This window comes from Abramis brama (genome assembly GCF_963993115.1).
Source record: "Abramis brama genome assembly, chromosome: 1".
NCBI classification, from domain to species: Eukaryota; Metazoa; Chordata; class Actinopteri; order Cypriniformes; family Leuciscidae; genus Abramis; species Abramis brama.
The window spans coordinates 21863966-21886620 of NC_139963.1; the positions used below are offsets into that span (position 1 = coordinate 21863966).

Genomic DNA, 22655 nt, shown 5'->3' on the forward strand with positions numbered 1-22655 from the left:
TTCAATTTCTTTTCTGTAAAATAGGACCTTAATATAACAAAGTACATTTTTAAACACCATTTCTTAAAATAATCATAGATCAAAAAACAGAATTAATACAAAAGTTTAGTTTAATGAACAAATAATCATCTCCCCCTTGAAAAAGTGAAAATGAAAGAAAGTAACATGCTTCAAACAGTACACTTTAAAAGAGAAAACAGACAATCAGAGAAATATAATGCAGTCACATTACTGATTGTGTACAACTAAAAGCACTTCAGGCTTCTCTGGTACGCAGCAGAAGAGTATGCCACTATTAATACCATATTTAGCGAAAAATGTATCCAGTGATCCAAGCACTATTTTAACCAACGGCAAAACATTTTGAAGAGCTTCATTACATTTTAAAATGAACATTACCAATACTAACATGTTTATGCTGGTGCAAAAGTGGTACTAAGAGACCTGATCTGTAGCATGGTAATGTTGGTGAGCTTTTTTACCTTCACTACACATTTACGTTCATGGAAAAAAAACAAGAAAGATGCATTAAAGCTGTGTAGTACATTCTAACTCTTGAGCACCGCCAAAGAAGAGAGTAAAACAGCAAAGTGTCCAACCTTTCATCAATGTTTTCTTAAGTATTCTGAGCCAGGTCTGGCACTCCTTGATCAGCCTATAAAACTTGAAAGATCAATCTGAGAAGCTGGAATCTAAAGAGCATATTTCCTCTTCACACAGTAATGCAACTGATAAAATACACTGACAGCTAATAGTTAAAAATAAAAACGTTTACATAAGATTATGGGAAATGGAGTTTACTAAGCTGACTAGAATTGATCAAAAAAACCTATTTGTGAATATACACATACATACACACATCGGTATATATATATCCATCCATCCATCCATATGCAGCTTATATCCTCAAGTGGTGAACGAATAAAAGACCAGAATACTGTATACATGATGAATACAAATTCAAAAATACTGCTAAAACAGCAAGACCGCACTACACAGCAATGTGCTCACTAATAATGTGACAACAGTTTTGGTAAATGTATTTACACAACAAATGACTTGAAGAGTAAGTCTCAAAAAATGAGATGGAAAGGAAAAAGAGAAGGCTTAAGAAATATAGGTCATACTGCCCTGCGAAGACAAAACACAGTAACTGCACACAATCATAACTGAGTTGAGCAAAAAACTAGGCCTAGATTAAGAGAAAACTACACACTGATATCAAACTTTATATCCATTGTTTTTTCCAGTTATAGTGTTGCATACTTACTATGTTTTAACTTTGGGCAGCATTTTACACAGTGACACGTTCTGATTTAGACATTAAATGTCCTTCAAATCGCTTGTCAGAAAAATACAGAGCATGAGGATGTGCACATAGGATCCATCGCATTAAGCATATACATAATCAGACGTTCACCACCGGGAACGACAACTGAGCAACTACAGCAGCATATACACCCCACTTCCCATAATCAAACAAAAAAGAAAGAGAAAGAGAAGCAAAGAGGAAATACAATAATCCTGTGTTTCTTACGGGGGTCAGTATTCTGACTAAAATCACTTTTGATGACTCCACGTCTGCATATCATGCTCTGAATATACTCTTGAATCCGATTTTATGGCATTGAGTGTAAGAGTTTTTGTCTCTGTTCCCCCATTTCTAAACTTCCCATGTCCCCCCGCCCCACCCTAACTCGTACTGACTTGCCACCTTTCTTGTTTTCCCTCGCAAGCCTAGTTCTTATCGTCTTTCTTCTCTTCTTCCTCAGAAGGGTAAGAGTGCCATGTCAGTCGCTCTTCGTAGAATGAGATGACCACCTGCGGGCACTTCACATTGGCCTCTTTGGCTGGAACGAGATCTGCCTCGTCAGAGTTTTTCCTGGGGAAATACAATTAAATAAGCACTTGAGATAATGTAATTTAAGCCCATCATACAGAATGGGGTAAAAAGACAGGCATCTAGGCTTTGGCTCAGCCTGCCTAAGGCTATGTTTACATTAGAGCGTTTTCCTTTTAATCTTTTGCTATGGTTACGTCTGGCGTCCACACTACACCGGGGTTTTCCACCCACAAAAATGGAGACTTTTTGGAAATGCTACAGACCCCGTTTTAGTTTGAAAACTCTGTGGTTGCGTTTTTTAGTGCAGACCAAAACAGAGACTTTTGAAAACGAAGGCATGGCTGCCCACATCTGCTCCTTGATCGGGTCTTCTGGATCATTGCATATCCTTCCCTGATTCGTCAAGCCCCATATCCCATGAGCAAGATTATTAGAGCATTCGGCAACTGTTTACACTCGTACGCACATGGCCAGTGTGCATGAAAGGTCATGTGACATCCGTTTTCGGTCGTGTAGTGTGGATGGAGATCTTTTCTTAAACGCAGTGGAAACACCAGTATGGAGGATTGCTTTCATTTTAAAACAGTGTGTTAAAACTAAAACGCACTAGTGTGGACATATGAATTAATGAGGCATTTATATAGCGCTTTCATATGTACTACTGTACATCTCTCCTCAAACACCACCAGTGTGCAGCATCCACTTGGATGATGCGACGGCAGCCACAGTACAAAAAGCAAACGCTATACTTTTTCACACTTTACTTTTTTGTTTAACAGTTCTATATAATATCATATTAGATATGACTGCTAAACAGAGACCGTAAACTATTGAAGATGGAGAATGCGAGCGCTGTGTGATCAGGCATCTGTTTGTTTGACCAAAGGTGGGAAGTTTTCATTATTTTCAAAACTAATTTGAGACTTTAATGGAGCTGAAATTACTAGGGATGCACCAATAGGATTTTTGGATTTTTTTGGGGTGCTGATACAAATTAACAAACAATTATTTGCCGATTCCGACACCGATATTTGTCACTTTTATATTTATATTATCTAATTTGATAATAGATGTGTTTTTTTTACTTTGCTGATTTAAAACATGATCAAAACTATATGCATTAAGTTATACTAGCTAGTCTATTGCTGCATCAAATCATTTCTAATGAACAAGGATTGGATCCATTTAACATTCAGCAGGCCAACATAAATACAACAGAACAAAGATACATATTAAATAAACAGTGTTTTTATGTAGGTTTAACAGTTTTCAGGTTCAGAAATAAAGTAAACAATTGTAAAATATATGCATATTCTTCACTGTATATTCTAAATTAATGTGTAATATTTAGGAGGATTTGTTGACAAATGCAATATCATATACATAACTATGTTTTCAGTGGTGAATAAAGACCTTACATAAGGAACCGTTGTTTTTTTTACCTTAGAATGAGCCATTTCTATCTACATGCACCACGGGTCCCCTTACATTGAAATGTGCCAACATGTTTCTACAGTAGCCCTAAACGGACAAACACGTTTCGTCACCATGTTGTTCTTCGTGCAAAGAAGCTAGCTAAAGTCAGTGAATAAAACACTGACAATGATGAACAAGTAACAATAATATTCACAATAACAGATCATTTTGAACTGAATAATTAAGTAAACCTAATTTCTTAATTTATCTTTGTAAAGAAACCTCATTGCTTAACTGGCTACTCTCTGCTGTCTCAGACGATGACATTTTTTCCTGTCGGCCACCGTAACTTCTATTGGTTGCAATTCGCAACCTCACCACTAGATGCTGCTAAAAAATACACAGTGCACCTTTAAATACATATTAGGGGTGGGGGAAAAAAACGATTCTTAGATGAATCGTGATTCGGGACGTGGACGATTCTGAATCGATTCACAAATGTCAAAAATCGATTTTCTAAAAATAAATAAATAAATCTAATAACGTAACATTGAAGGAACGCAAAAGGCGGAACTCTGAAGCGGACGTGCAGTCGCGGACAGTCTGTGGCGTGCACATAACAGAGACGCGCACATAACAGAGGCATGATGGCTGAGCGCCAAATCCGAACGGCACCAGAGAATGTCTTCGTTAAAAGCTAACGTATGGAACATTGGCAATTTCATTGTGATCTATTTAGTATTTTTTTGTATGAGAGCTAATTTCTGTATTGTTTAGTTTTCACATCAATATGCTGTGTAAACCGATCTGATCTGTATGCAATATGTGCAATGCCAGTCACAAAAAGTTACATTTTGACTGTAAGTTACTCTCTGCAGAATGTTCATTCACTTTCTTTGCTATTTTTGATTGTGGTATACAGCAAACATTTCAAGTCATAACTCTTTATTATTTAGTTGTGTATAAGTCAAGAGCGACTTTGTATGTTACTAATTATTCAGAATATGCATAAGTCCACAAGCATTATACGTTATGATAGCTTCTGGTACATAATTCTATATTTTTGAACGAAAACTGTTTGTGAATTTGCTACAGCAAAATGTTTTTTTTTGTCTGAAGGATTATATTGCTCATTGGAAATAACAAGAGGATGTTGGTTAGAAGTCTATTATTAAATGCTAGAGATTCAGAATATGCTGAAGTTTGTATTAATTTACTACAAGTATGCTGCTAGTACAGGCACACATTTATTTTCCTGTTGGTTCTCAGCAATGTTGGGACATATGCTGGCAAATGTAACCTTACAGTTGACTTGCCAAATCACTTCCATTTGTTTTATTACAATTAATATAGGAAGTATTGGAAGTAAGTTCGTTATGGGTCATCATAAATACTTTGCTTTAAAAGTACCAAGTAAAAATATTTTTTCAATGTTTTTGATAAAAGGCACTTCCCTGAGAATTGAACTTAATAAATGTGAAAAAGACACTTTAATGTCTCCGTTTGTCATTCTGTATTGCAAAGCAGATGAGAGTAGATCATGATCAGAAACCTGATTAGAAATCATTATGAATAAAATCGAATTGTTTTGAATCGAAAATCTTTTTGAATCGAAAATCGATTTTGAATCGAATCGTGGCCTCAAGAATCGGAATCGAATCGAATCGTGAGATGGTAAAAGATTCCCACCCCTAATACATATTATTATTGCATTGAGACGTAGCTAAATTCTACTGTACAACAGTAATATATTTCTGTCAATTACTTTAAGTAAAACTGAACTTTTTTGACGGGTTGCTGACATTCCTTGTTGTACAGTAAATTCTGTTTTATGACTGGAACGTGGCGATTCCGACCACGTTTTCCGCATAGCGGAAATCATATTCATATTAATACTTACGAAAGTTACAAGAGTTATTTAGTGAAGAGTAGTGAGCATTTTTTGTCTTTTGTTTGATTAACACTAAAAGACAGACAGCAGCACAGCAGGAATATTAGATTAAACCATTGTTTGTTATATCAGCCTTCTTCATGCTATTGCCGATATGCCGATGGTTGTAAATTGATTAAAAAAAAAAATCGGACGATACATCGGTGCATCTCTAGAAATTACACACTTCACATTTTTAAAATCGTAATATTTACATACCATTTCATTAGAAACATGAGCTCGCCGCTGGAATCTGTGGCTCCAATGATGCGCTCTGGGTCTAACCCCCGTGAAAAGCCTCTCGGCTTGTCTTGCTGCAAAACATTAGCAAATCATTTATTATTCATATGCAGTAAAAGTTTCTTCCAAGTAGTCTTCCATACAGGAACATTGTTTCTACTTTCTAATCAGCATGTCTTTATGCGTCAACCTTTTTAGCAAAAAGGTTGTGCTAAGATTGTCTTGCTAAAACTAAATTCACAGCTAAAATTATATGTATCCTAAATGCACACAATTAAATAATGATTTCATACTTTCTAATAAGACAAAATTTCAGATTGGAATTGATTCACAAAAATATTCTGTTTATAAATAAGATTTATTTTTTTCATTAATCATGTCTCAAAAAGGTATTTGATAAGCAGCAAACTAAATAAATGCATAATAAAAATCAACTCTTGGACATAAATTTCCCAAAGTTGAATAAACAGCTAAAAGCACACGACAGATGCATAAATGTAAGTATGAGCACAGTTTTATGTATAAAAAGTAATAATGTGCATCAAACAAGCAATGGGGGTGCGACCAACATTGTGGTTGCAGTGGCATGACCACAATGTTTCCCAACATCAAATGGAAAACGAAATAAAAGCAGAATTAAACTGCGCTACTATTATGCATACGCTACTACAGTGCTATGCATAAGTTTAGACACCCATGCTAAAGTTGACTAAAAAGAGGAATAAAAAAAATCATCTTTTGGAAATTGAACTTAATGCCTTAATTAAAAAAATTAGGAAAAATCCAACCTTTAAGGACAACAATTTTCTTTGTGAATGAATAATGTATCGTAAATAAATAAATGTTCTTCCTTAAAATACAGGGTGCATAAGTCTGGACACCCCTATGTTAAATTCCCATAGAGGCAGGCAGATTTTTATTTTTAAAGGCCAGTTACTTCATGGATCCAGGATACTATGCATCCTGATAAAGTTCCCTTGGCCTTTGGAATTAAAATAGCCCCACATCATCACATAGCCTGGTTTTCCTTCAGCATGGTTTTATTTCAGTTAGCCTAATAGCTGGTTTGATTTGCATTGAGATATGATCTTATGGAAAGTACTCAATGCCAATCTCTAGGTATGGTGAAGGCTATGTGATGATGTGGGGCTATTTTAATTCCAAAGGCCAAGGGAACTTTATCAGGATGCATAGTATCCTGGATCCATGAAGTAACTGGCCTTTAAAAATAAAAATCTGCCTGCCTCTATGGGAATTTAACACAGGGGTGTCCAGACTTATGCACCCTGTATTTTAAGGAAGAACATTTATGTATTTACGATACATTATTCATTCACAAAGAAAATTGGTGTCCTTAAAGGTTGGATTTTTCCTTTTTTTTTTTAAGGCATTAAGTTCAATTTCCAAAAGATGATTTTTTATTCCTCTTTTTAGTCAACTTTAGCATGGGTGTCTAAACTTATGCATAGCACTGTATATGCATAGTCTTATGTTCTGCCTCACTTTCATAATGAACCAAAAATATTAATCGAACTCATAACAAAAAATGTCTATAACATTGTTTTGCTCCATCGCTTTGGCAAGTATCTGTCAAACTTAAATCGAATGTGTGATATGGCTTTGTGCCCTCATCAAATCGCAAAAGACTGACTTAATTAAACAAGTATATAATCTGTTTGTGCTGCGTGTTTTTAAAGCAAAGTGTGCACTTTGCTCATGCGTCAGTTTGTGATCTGGTGTTTTACGTGTCTCAGAACAGCTTAGTTTACAGTGAATGAATGCAGTGAACTCCATTGCTGCATGTGCTGAGAGTTTACACGGGCACCAGTTAGTTATTTTCACAATTGCATAATTTCCAACATTATTATGGGAAGATTACAGCATTTCACTAGATTTGTAATGTAAACCTGTTTTCACAGAAACTGCATTTTCAGCTGAAATAAAAGCTCAACTGCAGTTTCCATCAAAATAAAAGCTTGAGGGTTTCTCTCTTGTAAGTATAGAAATTAGGACAAAAGTATTGTAATTTCCCTACTGTAGCTTAAAGTAAAATAATATACATATGAAATCATTTATTTTACAGTGCCTGTTACAATATATGGCTATTACTGTCAAAGGAATAAAAATAATATAAAATTATTATTATTATTGTTATATTCTAATTGTTTGGCTTCCTAAAAACACCCGTGTGAATGTAAAGTAGACTGAGACACTATATAAAATAAAAAAAAATAAAAAAAAAGGTTTGAGTCCCCTTTAAAGTTTAGGTACAAGTCAGTTCACAGACTTTGTCTTTGTTTAATTTGCACACTGAACATGGGTTGGAGCTCTTAATTTTGAACTCTCAAAGTGCACTAGATTGTTGAATTTAACTTGGCTCCGGACCCCCTAACAAGGGCCGAGGTCCACCCCCTATAGTCTCATAAAATCCTGTAGCAAACACTGCATATGCCAATTTGTATACAAAATTTGTTTAGAAACAACATTTGTAAACCAAAAAGTCTATAAAAGATTATTCATTAAATGGAATGATTAAGTCTAACCTCATCTTTCCTCTTTTTAGGCCGGCTGTCTTCTCCACCATCTGTGTCAGATTCTCCTTTCCTCTTTCCGCTAGAATCTTTCTTCTCATCACTCACAGGTTTATGTTTTAGCATGTACTCTGCAATGAGATCAGGACAGTCCAGGTTGTCCTCTGGTTCCCATGTGTTGTCTTCTCTACAGAAAAGGAAATCATTTCTCAATCAATTGACAGATTTGAATGCCATCTTTTTCTTTGGAGGAAGGGCTGCTCCACTAACCGAAACCAAAAGTACATAAGATAAAGATAAAAGATAAAATATACAATATACTTTAATGTCCCCCAGGGGGGAAATTTGTCTTGGGCTGCAGTCACTGCGACACACACTTACAACGTACCACATAAAATATACACCGAGTATAAACAATACAAACATGCGTCATTACACTGTATCGTGAAGAAAAAAAAAAAAAAAAAAAAAGAGTGCAACACAGTGGAGATAAAGTGTACAAGTAGGTAACAATCATTTGTTACTGTTTAGCATCTTAATGGCATCTCAATGACATATTTATTAGAAAACCATTTTTTCTTCCCGAGTTCTTTATATAATGATAAAATTGCCAACACGTTTGCTAGGAATCCAGTTCCATGCCTTACATGAATGCATTTTAGTGGAATATTAGTTGATACTAATACTAGCTGATATTAGTAACTTACTCTGAGAAGCCCTTCCATTTAAGCAGGAACTCCACTCTGCCCTTCACCACCCGTCTGTCCAGGACTTTCTCCACCACATATTCTTCCTCTTCCTCTACAACCTCCTCCACCTTCTTCTTGTTCAGCTTCTTTCCAGCGGTGGCCGCCAGCTTCTCGTCTGTGGAGAAAGAAGAGGGCAGAAAAGAGGGTCAGTCTTTTCTGTGGGAAAAAAAATCTTAAGTATTCAAACAGTTAAAATATGATGCAAGTTGAACTTGAAACAGACACTATGGGGCTGAGCAGAACAAATACAAACAGTGGTACTTCAATGGCAGTGGGTCGTGCGCAAAGAGGAAGAGAAATTATTTGAAAGGTAGGCCAAGGTCAAAAAAGTCTGTCTACCAACATTAGACAAATGTTGCTGTATAGAGCAGAGTGTCAAAATTAGAGACATTTTGACTGCAGTATAAAACCGCAGCTCTTAGTGATAAATTCTTGCTATTGAGACCTAGATCAGTAACTAAAATCATTCAGAATAGTTATCAAAAGATGTTTTAGGGTTTCAGATTCATTGTCCAGCAATTAGATAATTCATCAAAAAATCTAAATTAGTAAAAAAGTCAGATACTAACCCTCATGTCATCTGATATATAACAGTGTAACAGACACACCTTAAAGGGACAGTTCTCCCAAAAATGAAAATTCTGCATGAATTTCTTCTGCTGGACACAAGAGAGGATATTTTGAAGAATGTCTGTAACTTAACAGTACTATGGAAGTCAATGGGGTCCATTAACTGTTTGGTTGCCCATATTCTTCAAAATATCCTCTTTGGTGTTCAGCAGAAGAAAGAAATTCATACAGGTTTAGAACAACATGATGGTGAGTGAGTACATGATAAGTTCATTTTTGGGTGAACTATTCCTTTAAGCTGTTCAAACTTTCACTTGTTAAGAATCAGCATAATCACAATGTTAGCATCACAATCAAGCAGGGCAGATACCAGTTTGAACTAGAACCATAACCACTTGACACTCATTTCACAACTTCTCAGGGCTAGTAAACGACCAATTAATCAAAAGACATTGGCATCAAATATTTGGGGGTCAGTAAGATTTTTTTTTTTTTATTATTGTTTTTGAAAGAAGTCTCTTATGCTCATCAAGTCTGCATTAAAATACATTAAAATTTTGTGAAAAATACTTTTTTTTCTATTGTAATATATTTTAAAATGTTATTTCTTCCTGTGATGGCAAAGCTGAATTTACAGCATCATTTCTCAAGTCTTCAAGTCACATGATTCTTCAGAAATTATTTTAATATGATGATTTGATGCTTAAGAAACATTTATTGTTATCAATGTTGAAAACAGTTATGCTGCTTTAATATTTTTTTTGAGAACATTGATAATGTCTTCAGGATTATTTGATGAATAGGAAGCTTACAAAACAGCATTTATTTGTAATAGAAATCTTTTGCAACATTACAAATTTCTTTACTGACTATTTTGATAAATTTAATCAATCCTTGCTGAATAAAAGCATGAATTTCTTTAAACAAATAAAATAAAAATCTTACTGACCTCAAACTCTTGAACAGTAATGCATATTTTCTGACCAAAATATTAATTAATGAAAATGTAATTCGTCATCATTAAACCAATATCTTGATTATATCAGTGTCGGAGGCAATTCAACTCCATTAATATCAACATCCATTACACAATTGAATATACCATAGTAGATAACAGCTAATGTGGAGAACAAATGCCTAACTAATCAATCACAAATAAGGGTAATGCAGCCTAAAATTTCAGTAACATTTTACAATTTGGTCTCATTTGTTAATGTATTAGCCAATGCATTAGCCATGAACAGCATTTATAAACCCTTGTTAATGTTAATCCTTGTTAAAAATTCAAGTTAGTTAGGTCACAGTGCATTAACTAATGTTAACAGATACAACTTGCCAGTTAGAATACTACAATTCAATTAGTAATAAACTTGATTTTAAAAATGTTACGAACAAATGAGACCTTAATGTAAAATGCTTCCCAAATTTCTTCACTTTGAAATGCTCATTCTGTCTTTTGTGCACCAGACCAGAATCGCACCTCTGACCTTATAAATCACCAGCAGAAGCACCTCTATTAGTGAGTGACAAATAATGGATCACATGGCAGATGAAACAGTGGTCATGAAAACAGACAGTTACCAACAACCCGTGATTCAATAATAATAAAAAAATAATTTCAAGGCTTGTTTATAAGACAGAAACAACGTCTGGAAATAAACCCTCCTTCCCACACATTTGAAAGAAAAATAGCAGTGAAGGAGAAAGTTGTGAGACACCTTCGGTGACGCTGGGAGCATCACTGACAGCTGTCTCTGTTGGTTGGCTCATGCTCGTCATGAAGGGGGGAGGCTCTGCGGAACCTTCCGGTTCCTTGTCAACGTCAACAGTGCTGAACAGAGTGAAAGTGTGAATTAGACGGGATGGGGGGGGGGGGGTCAGGTGATATCAGGGAAAGAACAACAAGGCAGGAAATAAAATTATACAGCACTGTGAATAACAGTTTGCTGGCTCTAACAAATACAGCATTTTGTAGTGCACAGCTCCCTCTGAATTGCTTTGCAATTCAAAAAAAACATTTATTACAGGTATGCATTTTGGGTTAATCTTACAAAAACGCATCCAGGTCAGACTGAAAATATCTTGTGTAATGAAACCTATTTTTAGGACGATTAGGTTTTTTTGTGATATTTTCATTAGGGCTGGGTTAAAAATATTGATTACACAATTTTCCTTCATTCTCATTTTGATTAGCCAATATCGATTCTTAAATCCAAAGAATCGATCTTTTAGGCCAAAATTTCGTGGTTCAAGTAGTGATGGGTCAATCATGAACGATTCGTTCATTTTGAACAAATCTTTAATATGACTCAGGAACAGTGAGTTGCCTCAGAGTGATTCGTTCCTTCTGTGTTGACCGTGCATGCGCAACATGCCATAGATTCTGTACAGGAAACAGAAATGATTATTTCACCTCTCAAGTCAAGTCGTATGTTCTTTCGTCACGTTACTGCTATATGGATACAAAAAATTGTCAATTCCCAACCTTCCCTATAAAAGCCCATGGCTAAATGTTTTACAGTTACGTGCATTGATGCATTTTTGGACTCAAATTGCTTGTAATTTATAAATTAGAGTCATGACGGTTCTTTTCCATAACTCGTGATGAACGGATGACTCGGACGGTGAACTAATCATTTGTGTTTCCGGTACAGCTTAGCTTCAGCCTATGGGGATGTGACGCGACAAAAGAGCGAACGACTCTGATAGGGAGGTGAGGTGAACTAACATACTGCATAGCCTGAAGACCCAGCTAAGCAATGAATTAATCATTTCTGTTTCTCAGAACTTGGATGAGATATATGAGGATAAATGTGATCAACATTTGAGTAAGTTGATGTGCAAGTTGATGGCAATTAACATGCAGGACCTGAATTTCGTTTTGGAAAATGGGAGGGAAATCCCCCCCTAGGTGATTCTTATGTGGGGAATTTTTTAAAAATTACATTTATCTCACCTAAATGTTTACTCACTCATTGCATTTTTACAATGGGGTAATTTTGTTAAGAATTTAAACAACGCAAGGAAGCTTGATTTCAATCTTTGAATTAAAATTGAAAAAAGTAGCTCAAATAAATACAATAGAATAAAGATACCAATAAAGAGAAAACTTTTTGGATAGGTCTAACACTAGTATTCAGAAAGTAATCAAATGTAAAATAACACTGGGTAGTATTTTAGTCCTGACTAAATAAAATAAAATAGGATATTAATCCTGATTCCTTAAAATTAAAGCTATCTTTTGTTGTTTTGAAAACAAAATTAATGAGAGCCACGGCTGCTGTCACTTTAAAGGGTTAGTTCACCCAAAAATGAAAATTACCCCATGATTTACTCACCCTCAAGCCATCCTAGGTGTATATGACTTTCTTCTTTCAGAATTAATCTTAATTAACCCCCCTGAGCCGTGTGGAGGACTTTTATGGATGGATGCACTTTGATGGACTTCAAAACAGAAACAACCATTCACTGCCATTATAAAGCTTGGAAGAGCCAGGACATTTTTTTATATAACTCCAATTGTATTCGTCTGAAAGAAGAATGTCATATACACCAAGGATGGCTTGAGGTTGAGTAAATCATGGGCTAATTTTCATTTTTGGGTGAACTATCCCTTTAAGAGCAAGTGCACGGATCCAGTGTTCATTATATTGTCACATACGTTTTATGTTTAATTAAGACATAACCAACTATGTTTAGAGTATACTCACCAAGACCAGAATTTTGACAATTTTGCGTGTTTTCGACTGTTAAAGCGAAAGTGATAATCCGCGAAAAATAAATTGTTACTTGCAATAACAATAATGTTTGTGAGGCGGCTTAATTTACTCTAATGCACGCAGAGAAAAACATCTCTCAGAGAGTGCGCGAGTAGGCCTACTGTATGGTTTAAAATCACTTGAATGTTTAAACTAGTAAGACTTAAAGGGATGGTTCGGAGTAAAATCAACTTAGGGTCCTTTGCACCATGACCTCGAGCCAAACACCCCCTTAGAAGCCTTTTTTCCCTTGGTTGAACACTATGAAAGTTAAAGGCAAGCTTATTTGGAGATATCAGGCTGATGGTTTAGTGCAGTATTTGTCAAGCTCTAAGTTGTTACTAATTACCTCTAACACACTAACTAAAAGCATAATAGGACCCCTTTAATACCTTTGGTGTTTTTTGTCAATTTGGGGTAAAATTAACTCAAATGTGACTCAATGTCATGAAAAAAATAAAAAATAAACACAGCAACAGGTTGCAATGTTACAAATTTAAACCGAAATAAACGCAACAAATTCCTGGCTTGAAGTTCGTAAATTTGCATACAATATCTTGAGGCAAACGACCTGCACCAACAACTCAAAGTATTTTTTTTTTTATTAGATGTCCCCATCCCCTGTTTAACAGATGATTTAACAGAAAAACAATACACACGTGTTTTGCTTTTATGGGGCTATCAGCAAACACTCACCAGGCTGAAGCACTATGTCGTCAACTTAAAGGGCGTAAAAACAGAAAAACCTAACAAATTAAGGTCCAAACCAAGAGCATGGGACACTTTTTGAAAAAAATTAAATCGCATTAATGTAACGTTAATCATATTTATCTTCTTAACAATTGATCGTACCTCTTCACTTCTAAATAAAAGCAGATCATGTGCATCATTATTTTATTTATATTTTTATAATAAACTTTGTGAGGACCAGCGCAACTCGCGCGCAGAAAAATACTCGATTCAACTTCCGACGTGCACGCGCAGACGCTTTGCCAGAATGTTCGGCCCATTTCCTTCAAGCTGCAATAGCAACAAAGACTAACCAGTGAGGCCAAGTGTTACATTTTAAGGTAGCAATGCAACTGAGCAAACTCCATGTAGATCTCTTAAAAAAAGAAATGAAGGAAAAAAATGGGGAGAGTGTGTTCCCGAGTTCCTTTAACGCAAGGAGTGTGCGAGAAAGGCGTTTCTGTCTCGCGCGGAGATGGGTAGCTAGCTGGACAGACCCCTTTGCCCGTACAATTTTTAGGTCCAAAAGCTACCATGACACCAACAACGTTTAAGCTGTCCGATAAATACATGCACAAAACGTTCCAATACACATTTTTTAAAAACTGTATAAACCCCAAAATGGCCCTAAAACCCGAGAAACGGACTAGCCTGGTGGCTAATGCTGCAGAAGCATGGTCGCTCACTTCTACCATGTTGACCTGGATCCGAGTAGAAAACTAACCAAAATGTCTCAAAATATGACTAACGTTAGATATTATTCAAGAGCAATTAGTTGCTTAAAGTACTCAAAATATCTGCCTGTTAATTATAAAAAAAGAAGAAAAAAAAGAAATCACAGTCCTTAGTACAAACATATAGTATGTTTTACAATCTGCATGCAGCGCCACTTACCTGTGAATTACGGAATTAAGGGCGAAATAACACCAAATAAGGTGGTTGTCTGCGGATAGAGCTGCTTTAAGTGTCGACAAACGTTTGAAATCTGTCGACTGGGGAAAGAGTTTGCTATTATTTTATCGAGGTTCTTTGACTGCTCAGACAAAAGGGAATGCTACAGTACACGAAAGCTGCCTCCAGCAACCCGCCAATTCCGACGGAAAGTACGTGCCTCTTAGTACACGAGTGGTGCATCCTGGGAGTTGTAGTTTTACGTGCGCACTTGAAAGAGGAAAATATGTTTGTTGTTCCTCGTTACACTTCGAAGATGCCTCAAATATCCTAATGTTTATTTAAAAATTGCAACATTTAACTGTCTAAAAATCTTTTCCTAATAATTGTGTAACTAAAAAAAAAAAAAAAAAAAAGGTTCTTCAGAGAACAAACATCAACATCGTAAATTCGGTAAAGTTTTTTTTTTAATATTTTTTAAAAAATTGTATTTTAACGTATATTTTAACACTATAGGCTACTTTGTATAATATTACCTTTGCATTAAAAAAAAATAAAAACCTATGCTGTGAGGGTGTTTGGCTGTGGGAGTGACGGTAAAATCTACATCTTTCTCTCTTCCGACTGCCGTTATCAATCTCACTCTATTTTTTCCTCTTTTGAAAGTTGCGAAAAAACTATTGTGGAGTTTTTCTTTTGTTATTTGAGCAAATGGGAACACGAAAAAAAAAATTAATTGTAGGCTAGTCTCTAATTCACCACTATAGAAGTTTACCAAACTATGACAACTTCCGCTTCTGAGAAACCTGAAAATGTGAAAAGGGTCAATTGGGGCCATATTCACAAAACATTTCGGCTGCATCTAGTAGGTAAAAACAGTATGTAACAAAAGAATATGTCCGAATTCACAGTAGACTACTCATAAAAGAGTATAGGCAAAAACTACCTGGATGACCTACTTCCAGTGAGATTATGAAGTGTGCATATGAGGGACACTTTACTATCCCATGAGGCCACGGGGGAGGATTTGTGTATGACAGTGAATGGATGCAACTGATGCTGGTAGGTCGCATGATAATGAAAGCATGGTAGATGTATGTCCAGATTACATTCATACACACACACTTATATAGGCTACTGTATAGAACTACTTTTTTTAGAAGTTGAAGTAATTACTTATTCAAAATAAATACCTACTCTAGAGAGTAGGCGATTACGGTTGCAGCCAGAACCTTACCTCTAATAGTTTCTCTTAAATCATAAAGCTAGGAGCTACTTTTATCCTCAAGATGTTTTGTAAATACGGCCCCTGACCTTTTGAAATTGCCTGAAGATTTTCCAACGGGTTTCACCAGATGAACCTCAAACAATGCCTCAAGTATTTGAAGAAGTTTGACAGCACTTGCTTTTCGCAGGACTGAACAATCTGGATATAATGTTAGATTTAGTGCTTTTATGAACGGTGATATAATTATAAATTATATTTTATATGAAAAAGTATGTGGCTGTTTAAACTAAAATCTGAATAATTTTTGTTTGCTGTTTTCATAGAAAAAAAGGGAAAATTGTTGTGGCTGGTGTTCAAAGACAATAGGACATGTGTGGAGTTTATTTTTCCCCTCGTCTGTTGGTTCAGATCCCATGTGAAATCTGACCTGTTTTCATTAGCTGTTGACCTTTGGAAATGTAAGTAATACTTGAGCATTCAGTTGTATAAAGGCAGTGCTTATATTCTGATTTATATAGATTATAAACAGTATGTAAGCAGTATTGAAAGGGTCATTGACATCAGAACATTAGAAGTCTGGATTATGGCTCATGTTAACTTTGGTACAGCTTGCAATCAGTTCAAACTGTTATTGATGGCATATAAATAGCATCACACTTCACATGTCACACTTATTTTATATAATGAATTTCTCATAGCTGCTTGTGTCTGAGTAAATTGCCTCCAGAGAGGATACAGTATTGCTGTCTTTACAGCATTGGTATTGCATTTCTTAACAGATATATGTGCCATTATGTGTGCAAACATACAAAAATAAAAATAAATAAAAATAATAATAACTGAGTGAATCTGCTATTTTCCTCCTACAGTGATAAACAGCCATGGTGCTCAGGTCGATGACACAAGCGTAATGTGGTTCAGACCCAAAAGTGCAACGTGAAAAGACGCCTGCTGAAGGATGGGAGTGGAACTGAAATCTGGTTCAGACCAAGCAATCGAGCCAAGTGTGAAAACAGCCCGACAGCCTGCCATTATCTCTGTGTTTGAGGTAAATATAGTGTCAGTGATCTGCAATTGACTCCCAGACTGTTGCACAATGCTGCACTTTGCCCCAATGAACAATAGCATGTTGACCTTGTAAGCACAGCGAATAAGAAACCGCCTCTGTTATACCTTGTTTTCCCGTTGCAGTTCCACTTAGTAACAGGTTCCTCTCTCTGGCCCATTTGCATGGCTGCAACAAAGAAGATGCAGTGTGTGTGTGTTTGTGTGCACATGTCGGGTTAATGTAGAGGAAAAAGACCTGCTCAGAAATGAGTGGAGAACAAAGGAGAAGCATTAACAAAATTCATCATCTGTCTGAGTGTCGTGATTGAGTTAATTACCTCATTACTCAAACAAACCAGCCACACCATACGCAAACAGAGGGTGAGATTTATATTGTCTCATGCAGCGTCTGCAAGCATGTGGAGACAAAATTATAACTCTGCTTCTGCCCTTTCTCTCCAAAAAACATTTTATAAACTTTTGCACAAAAAACAAACAAACTGAAAATTTAAAAAAACTATTCAAAACTCAATTCAACATACCCTGGTGTTGTGGCACATGGCAGTCAAGATTCTGCTAATAATAATTCAGAATATATTAATAATTATCAGTGTAATACTCTTAATATATAGCTGATGGCCATCATGGAACATACAGGACCAAGATTTTATGATTTGTGTTAGCTTGATCACTTTTTGTTCATTGACTAAATATCTCAATGATCATCTGGTGACCTTTTTTGTTGTTGTCATATTTGCTGGTGAGAGACATACTGCATCGAAATATAGTTCACTTACAATGGCCTTAAAAATATTTATATGCTTAAACCATACTTAAAATGTCTGAATAGATAACTGTCATGGTCAACAGCTCTGTCACCTCAACCGCACTTCACTTCCCAGCATCCCTCATGTTTCCCACCTGCACCATCAGCCATCACCTAATTACATCAGCACCTGCTCTTCATCATCAGCACTCCCTATAAAGAGACACTTCTCCTGCACTCCCTTGTCTGGTCTTGTGCCACAGACTACTCACCTGAGTGTCCCTCATCTGAAGCATACTTGCTTGAAGTCCCGGTCTTCTTGTCATTGCTGATCTATGTTACCCTGGTTCTTCCTGTCTTCTTCTACCTGCGACAAGAGACATCATTACTGTCAAGCTAAGTCATCATCAGTTCAATGATCATCATTCATCGTGTCTGCATACCTTCCCTGCATTGCTCTTCCCTCTGCACTACTTAATAAACTTTTATATTGTTCACTAACCTTGTCTGTCCTCTTCTGATTGTGACAGAAGACCAGACCATAAAGATGAGAAGCTTGGAAATTGCTTCTATAAATGTTGGCCCTTTGAATAGAAGGATTATGGAAGGTACAACAGTTTTTATTTTCCAAAATGGCAGAAGCCTGGAGGAATACATCATGGAGTTTGTCACCTTCAGTCACTGAGCCACTTGCAGTGACCTCACCCTTATACACCAGTACGGAAACCATGCTCCCCGACAGGGTTCAGCCAAGAGCCTCCTTTCAAGATGGCCGCCACTGTTCCAGAGCCTCGTCCCTTCATGGCCGCCCCCCTTCCAGAGTCTCGTCCCGTCGATCCCGCCCAGCCTGAGCCTCTTCACGTCAGTCCCGCCTAGCCAGAGAATGTTCACGCCAGGTCAACCGTTCCTGTGTCTTCGGACAAGGTGGCCGCTGCACCTGAGACGGTTCCGGATGATACAGCACTTGTGATAGTCGCCTCAGCTCTGTGTATTTGGGCAGCACACGCATTGGCTCCAACCCGGGAGCTCTCGCCCAAGTTGGCTGTCACGCCTGAGCCCTTGTCTCCGGCCAAGATGGCCACCACCACGCCTGAGCCCTCGGCAAAGATGGCTGCCGCCTGAGCCCTCAGCCAGGATGGCCGCCGACGCCACACCGTCTGAGCGGTCCTCTTTTCCTCAGCCAAAGTGGCCAGTCCAAGCTCCCACGGAAATCACGGAATCTGCCATGGCCGCCTGAAGGGTCGTCTCCGCCCTGGCCGCCTGCACAGCCTGCTCCGCCCTGGTCTCTCAAGCTGCTGGCATTGCCCTGGAGTCTACATGCACTGCTCACCCTCCGGATGAAGACTCCCAGATGCCCTCATCTGAAGCCTACTTGCCTGAAGTCCCGTTCTTCCCGTCATCACTGATCTACGTTACCCTGGTTCTTCCCGTCTTCTGCCTGCAACAAGAGACATCATTACTGTCGAGCTAAGTCATCATCAGTTCAACGATCATTGCGTTTGCACACCTTCCCTGCATTGCTCTTCCCTCTGCACTACTTAAACTTGTATTGTTCACTAACCTTGTCTGTCCTCTTCTGATTGTGACTAACAAAATATCAAACAAATGATGTGAGACCTGAGTTTTCTCAGAACTTCTCTTTCTGAGAATTACTCTTAACTACTGCTCACAAGTGTAGTTTATCACGTATTTAATAAATGCGTCCCACTGAGTTTGTCAGATTTGTAAATTATAAATGACATTTATACATCAAGGCCTGGTTTCACAGACAAGGCTTAGATTAAGCCAGGATTAGGCCTTAGTTCAATTAGGGCATTTAAGTAGCTTTTTATAAATGTGCAAATATTTTTTTTTTGCATCTTGAGACCAATAATGGCACTGACATATTTTAATATCAGTTGCTTTCAGTTAAAACTGCTCAAACATGCATTTTAGTCTGGGACTACTTGTCTGTGAAACGGGGGTAAGAGTGATTTAGTAAGTGTACAAATACTTTGAGGCCACTGCTTATGCACTTCTGTTCAGGAAGTTTTTTAATGTTATTGAAAAATCTCTTATGCTCACCAAGGCTTTTTATTTTATTTTTTAAATACAGTAAACAGTAATGGATGACATGACTGTTAAATATTATGACTTCAAATAACTGTTTTCTATTTTAATATTTAAATTTACTTATTTCTGTGATGGTGACAATTTTCAGCATAATTTCGTCTTCAGTGTCACATGATCCTTCAAACTAATATGATGATTTGCTGCTCAACAAAAATTTCTGGTTATCAGTGTTGAAAACAATTGTGCTGCCTTTTTGTTTTGTGGAAACCATTTTTTCAGGATTTTCTTTAATGAATAGAAAGTTCAAAAGAACAGCATTTATTTGTAATATAATCTTTTTGTAACATTATTAACGTCTTGTCACTTTTGATCAATTTGATGCATCCTTGCCTTGGTGATTAAAAGTGTTTAAAATAAAACAAAACTTACTGACCCCAAACTTTTTCAGTATAGTAATGTTAACTTCAAGGTTCCTACACATTTTTCATGTCAAAATGTGAAATTTCCAAACCTCTCTGTAAATATTTCAGACCATATTTAACATAAATTGTCCAGACAGTTTTATTTTCAGCATTATATTTGTTATATACTTGGTATAAATATATAACAAATGACATATGACAATTTATGTGGTCTGAAAAATCTACAGATAGGTTTGGAAATTTGACATTTTGACATTAGTCTAGATGGAAATAGGGGTCCACGCGCACCTCCCGGCTTTTTTTATGCCACCTGATTTTTTTTAAATCCTTAAAGTGTCTATTTTCAGAATCTGCCAGGTACCAAGCTAAAATAATGTCCCAAAGGGTTCTTTTTTAACCCTTTGCTGCACCGGACCGGAACCCGAAAAATCAAAAAATTATATAGAAAGTGGCATAACATTAGAAGTAAACAACATATAGAGACAAATGAACACATTTTCCCATACAATTCTGATCCCAGGAATTTAATGGAATGGTTATTTTTGACATTTGACAACATATTGACCTTATTTCTGGACAAAAATAGCAAAAAATGGCCAAAGATGTGTAGAGGATCAACTATTTTTTAATTTTCTCAAGCACATAGGGTGATTTTTTTTTTTTTTTTTTTCACAACCTGTTATTTCTTTATCATTCAAGTGTCTATTTTAAGATTAAATTGGGTACCAAGCTGAAATAATGTCCAAAATGTTTTATTTTTAACCCTTTGCACCAAACCCGAAAAATCTAAATATGATATAAAGTGGCATAACTTTTGATGTAAACAACTTACAGAGACAAATGGACACATTTTTCAATACAATTCTGACCCCAGAAATTTAATGGAATGGTTATGTTTGACATTTGACAACATATTGACTGTTTTTTTTATTATTATTTATGGCCAAAAAATAATAAATAATAAAAGTTGACCTAAACTACTCATCTTCCTCATCATCACTGAAGAGATCTTCTAAGTCTATTTCTACCAGCACTTCATCCTCATCATTATGTTCATACTCTCCATCCTCTTCACCCACAGACAAGTTGTTGTTGTTGTTGTTGGAACCAGCTGCCTGCTCTTCTGACTCTGCTCTCTGAGCCAGTACCTCAACAAGAGAAGGAGGGAGGATGGGTCCAATTGTCCAAACAGGTTCCAACACCTCCTCCTCTCCTGTCTTCTCCCAGCCCATGCCTGGATCATATGGTTTGGGGCTCTCGATTATTGCCTCGTCTGCTCTCTTATAGCAGGCAACTCTGTAGTTGGCTCTCTGTACATGTGGGATGAGACAGACTTTGGGGGGTGGCAGGTGTTCCAGGTCTACTTTTGACTTTGAGTCCAGGACTTTGTCAGCACCGACCATTTTTCTCAGCATCTTGGCTCGTACTGCGTCAACTGATGTCATCCGTGCTTGGCCATACATGATGCACGTGAAGCTCTCCATCTCCCGTTGAAGCTCATCTTTGACCAGCCAGTCTGCACCAAGCTGCCTGAAAGCATTGTGGAGTTTAGGACTCTGCTGTAGCTTCTTCAGGGGATTCACCTTTCCTTTGCCTTTAAAAGCGCTGGTACAGTCCTCCCCAGTAAAGACATAGAATCCCAGCAGAGTGCTACAGTAGTCAGGGCCCAGTGATTCAGACAGTTCCGTCACATTTATGAGTATGCGATGTTTGCCAGAGCCATGGTCAAGGTAGATTGAGAGGTTGATCTTGCTGGCATGGTAGAGGATCATCAGAATGTCTGTGTCAGGTGTCCTCACCACACAGGACTTGTACCCCCATTTGACAGCCTGATGGAGATACAGGACAATGCGGCTGTCTGTCTCCTCCTGGTTGGACCACAGTGCATAGATCTCAGAAGTCTGGACCTGTAACAAATAAAGAAAATAAATACTACTACATAATGTAACAATTAATACATAAGACAACAACTGCATGACTTCAAATGTTTAAGAGCCCAAATATGGTCTGCAATTGTACATGTGTGAAGTCGAGAATATTCACACTTCCAGAGCCATTTGGTCTACCTATTATTGTAGAGCCTAAATATTTTTTTCAAAGCATTGTGTGACTGCTTAAGACTTCTGTCAACTTACCTTTCCATTTGTTGGTGTTAGGTCATAGGATTTCCCGTTAACACACACGACTGCTTTCATAATCTTTTCAATCTGGGATGCTGCCTCATTGCTCCCCCAGACCTTGAGAAGCAGGTCACATAGCTGCTTCTTGTTCAGCTCATTACCAAGGAATGACTTAAAGTCATAGGGCTTCCGGGTATTTGGACCGTCAATTATATACTTCTCAGTAAAGCCACGCCTGAGCTTCTCCTGGGCTTTGATGGAATCTGGCTGGTAGCAATCTGTGGAGAACACAAAATGGTGCTTGGCAACCATTAGGTCCAGGAGCTGTATGCAAATCTCTCCACAGGTTGGTGGGAGGTTGGA

General features: G+C 37.1%; 1 protein-coding gene across 1 annotated transcript; it reads right to left on the minus strand.

The window, feature by feature from the left end:
* Positions 1-92: 92 nt before the first annotated feature.
* cbx1a (chromobox homolog 1a (HP1 beta homolog Drosophila)) lies at positions 93-14880 on the minus strand. Its single transcript, XM_084114591.1, has 6 exons — positions 14661-14880; positions 10998-11110; positions 8668-8824; positions 7973-8147; positions 5409-5503; positions 93-1882 (listed from the first exon to the last, which is right to left on the minus strand). The coding sequence occupies exons 2-6, from the start codon at positions 11056-11058 to the stop codon at positions 1738-1740; spliced, it is 633 nt and encodes a 210-aa protein (XP_083970717.1). The 5' UTR covers positions 11059-11110; positions 14661-14880; the 3' UTR covers positions 93-1737.
* Between the last annotated feature and the right edge of the window lie 7775 nt (positions 14881-22655).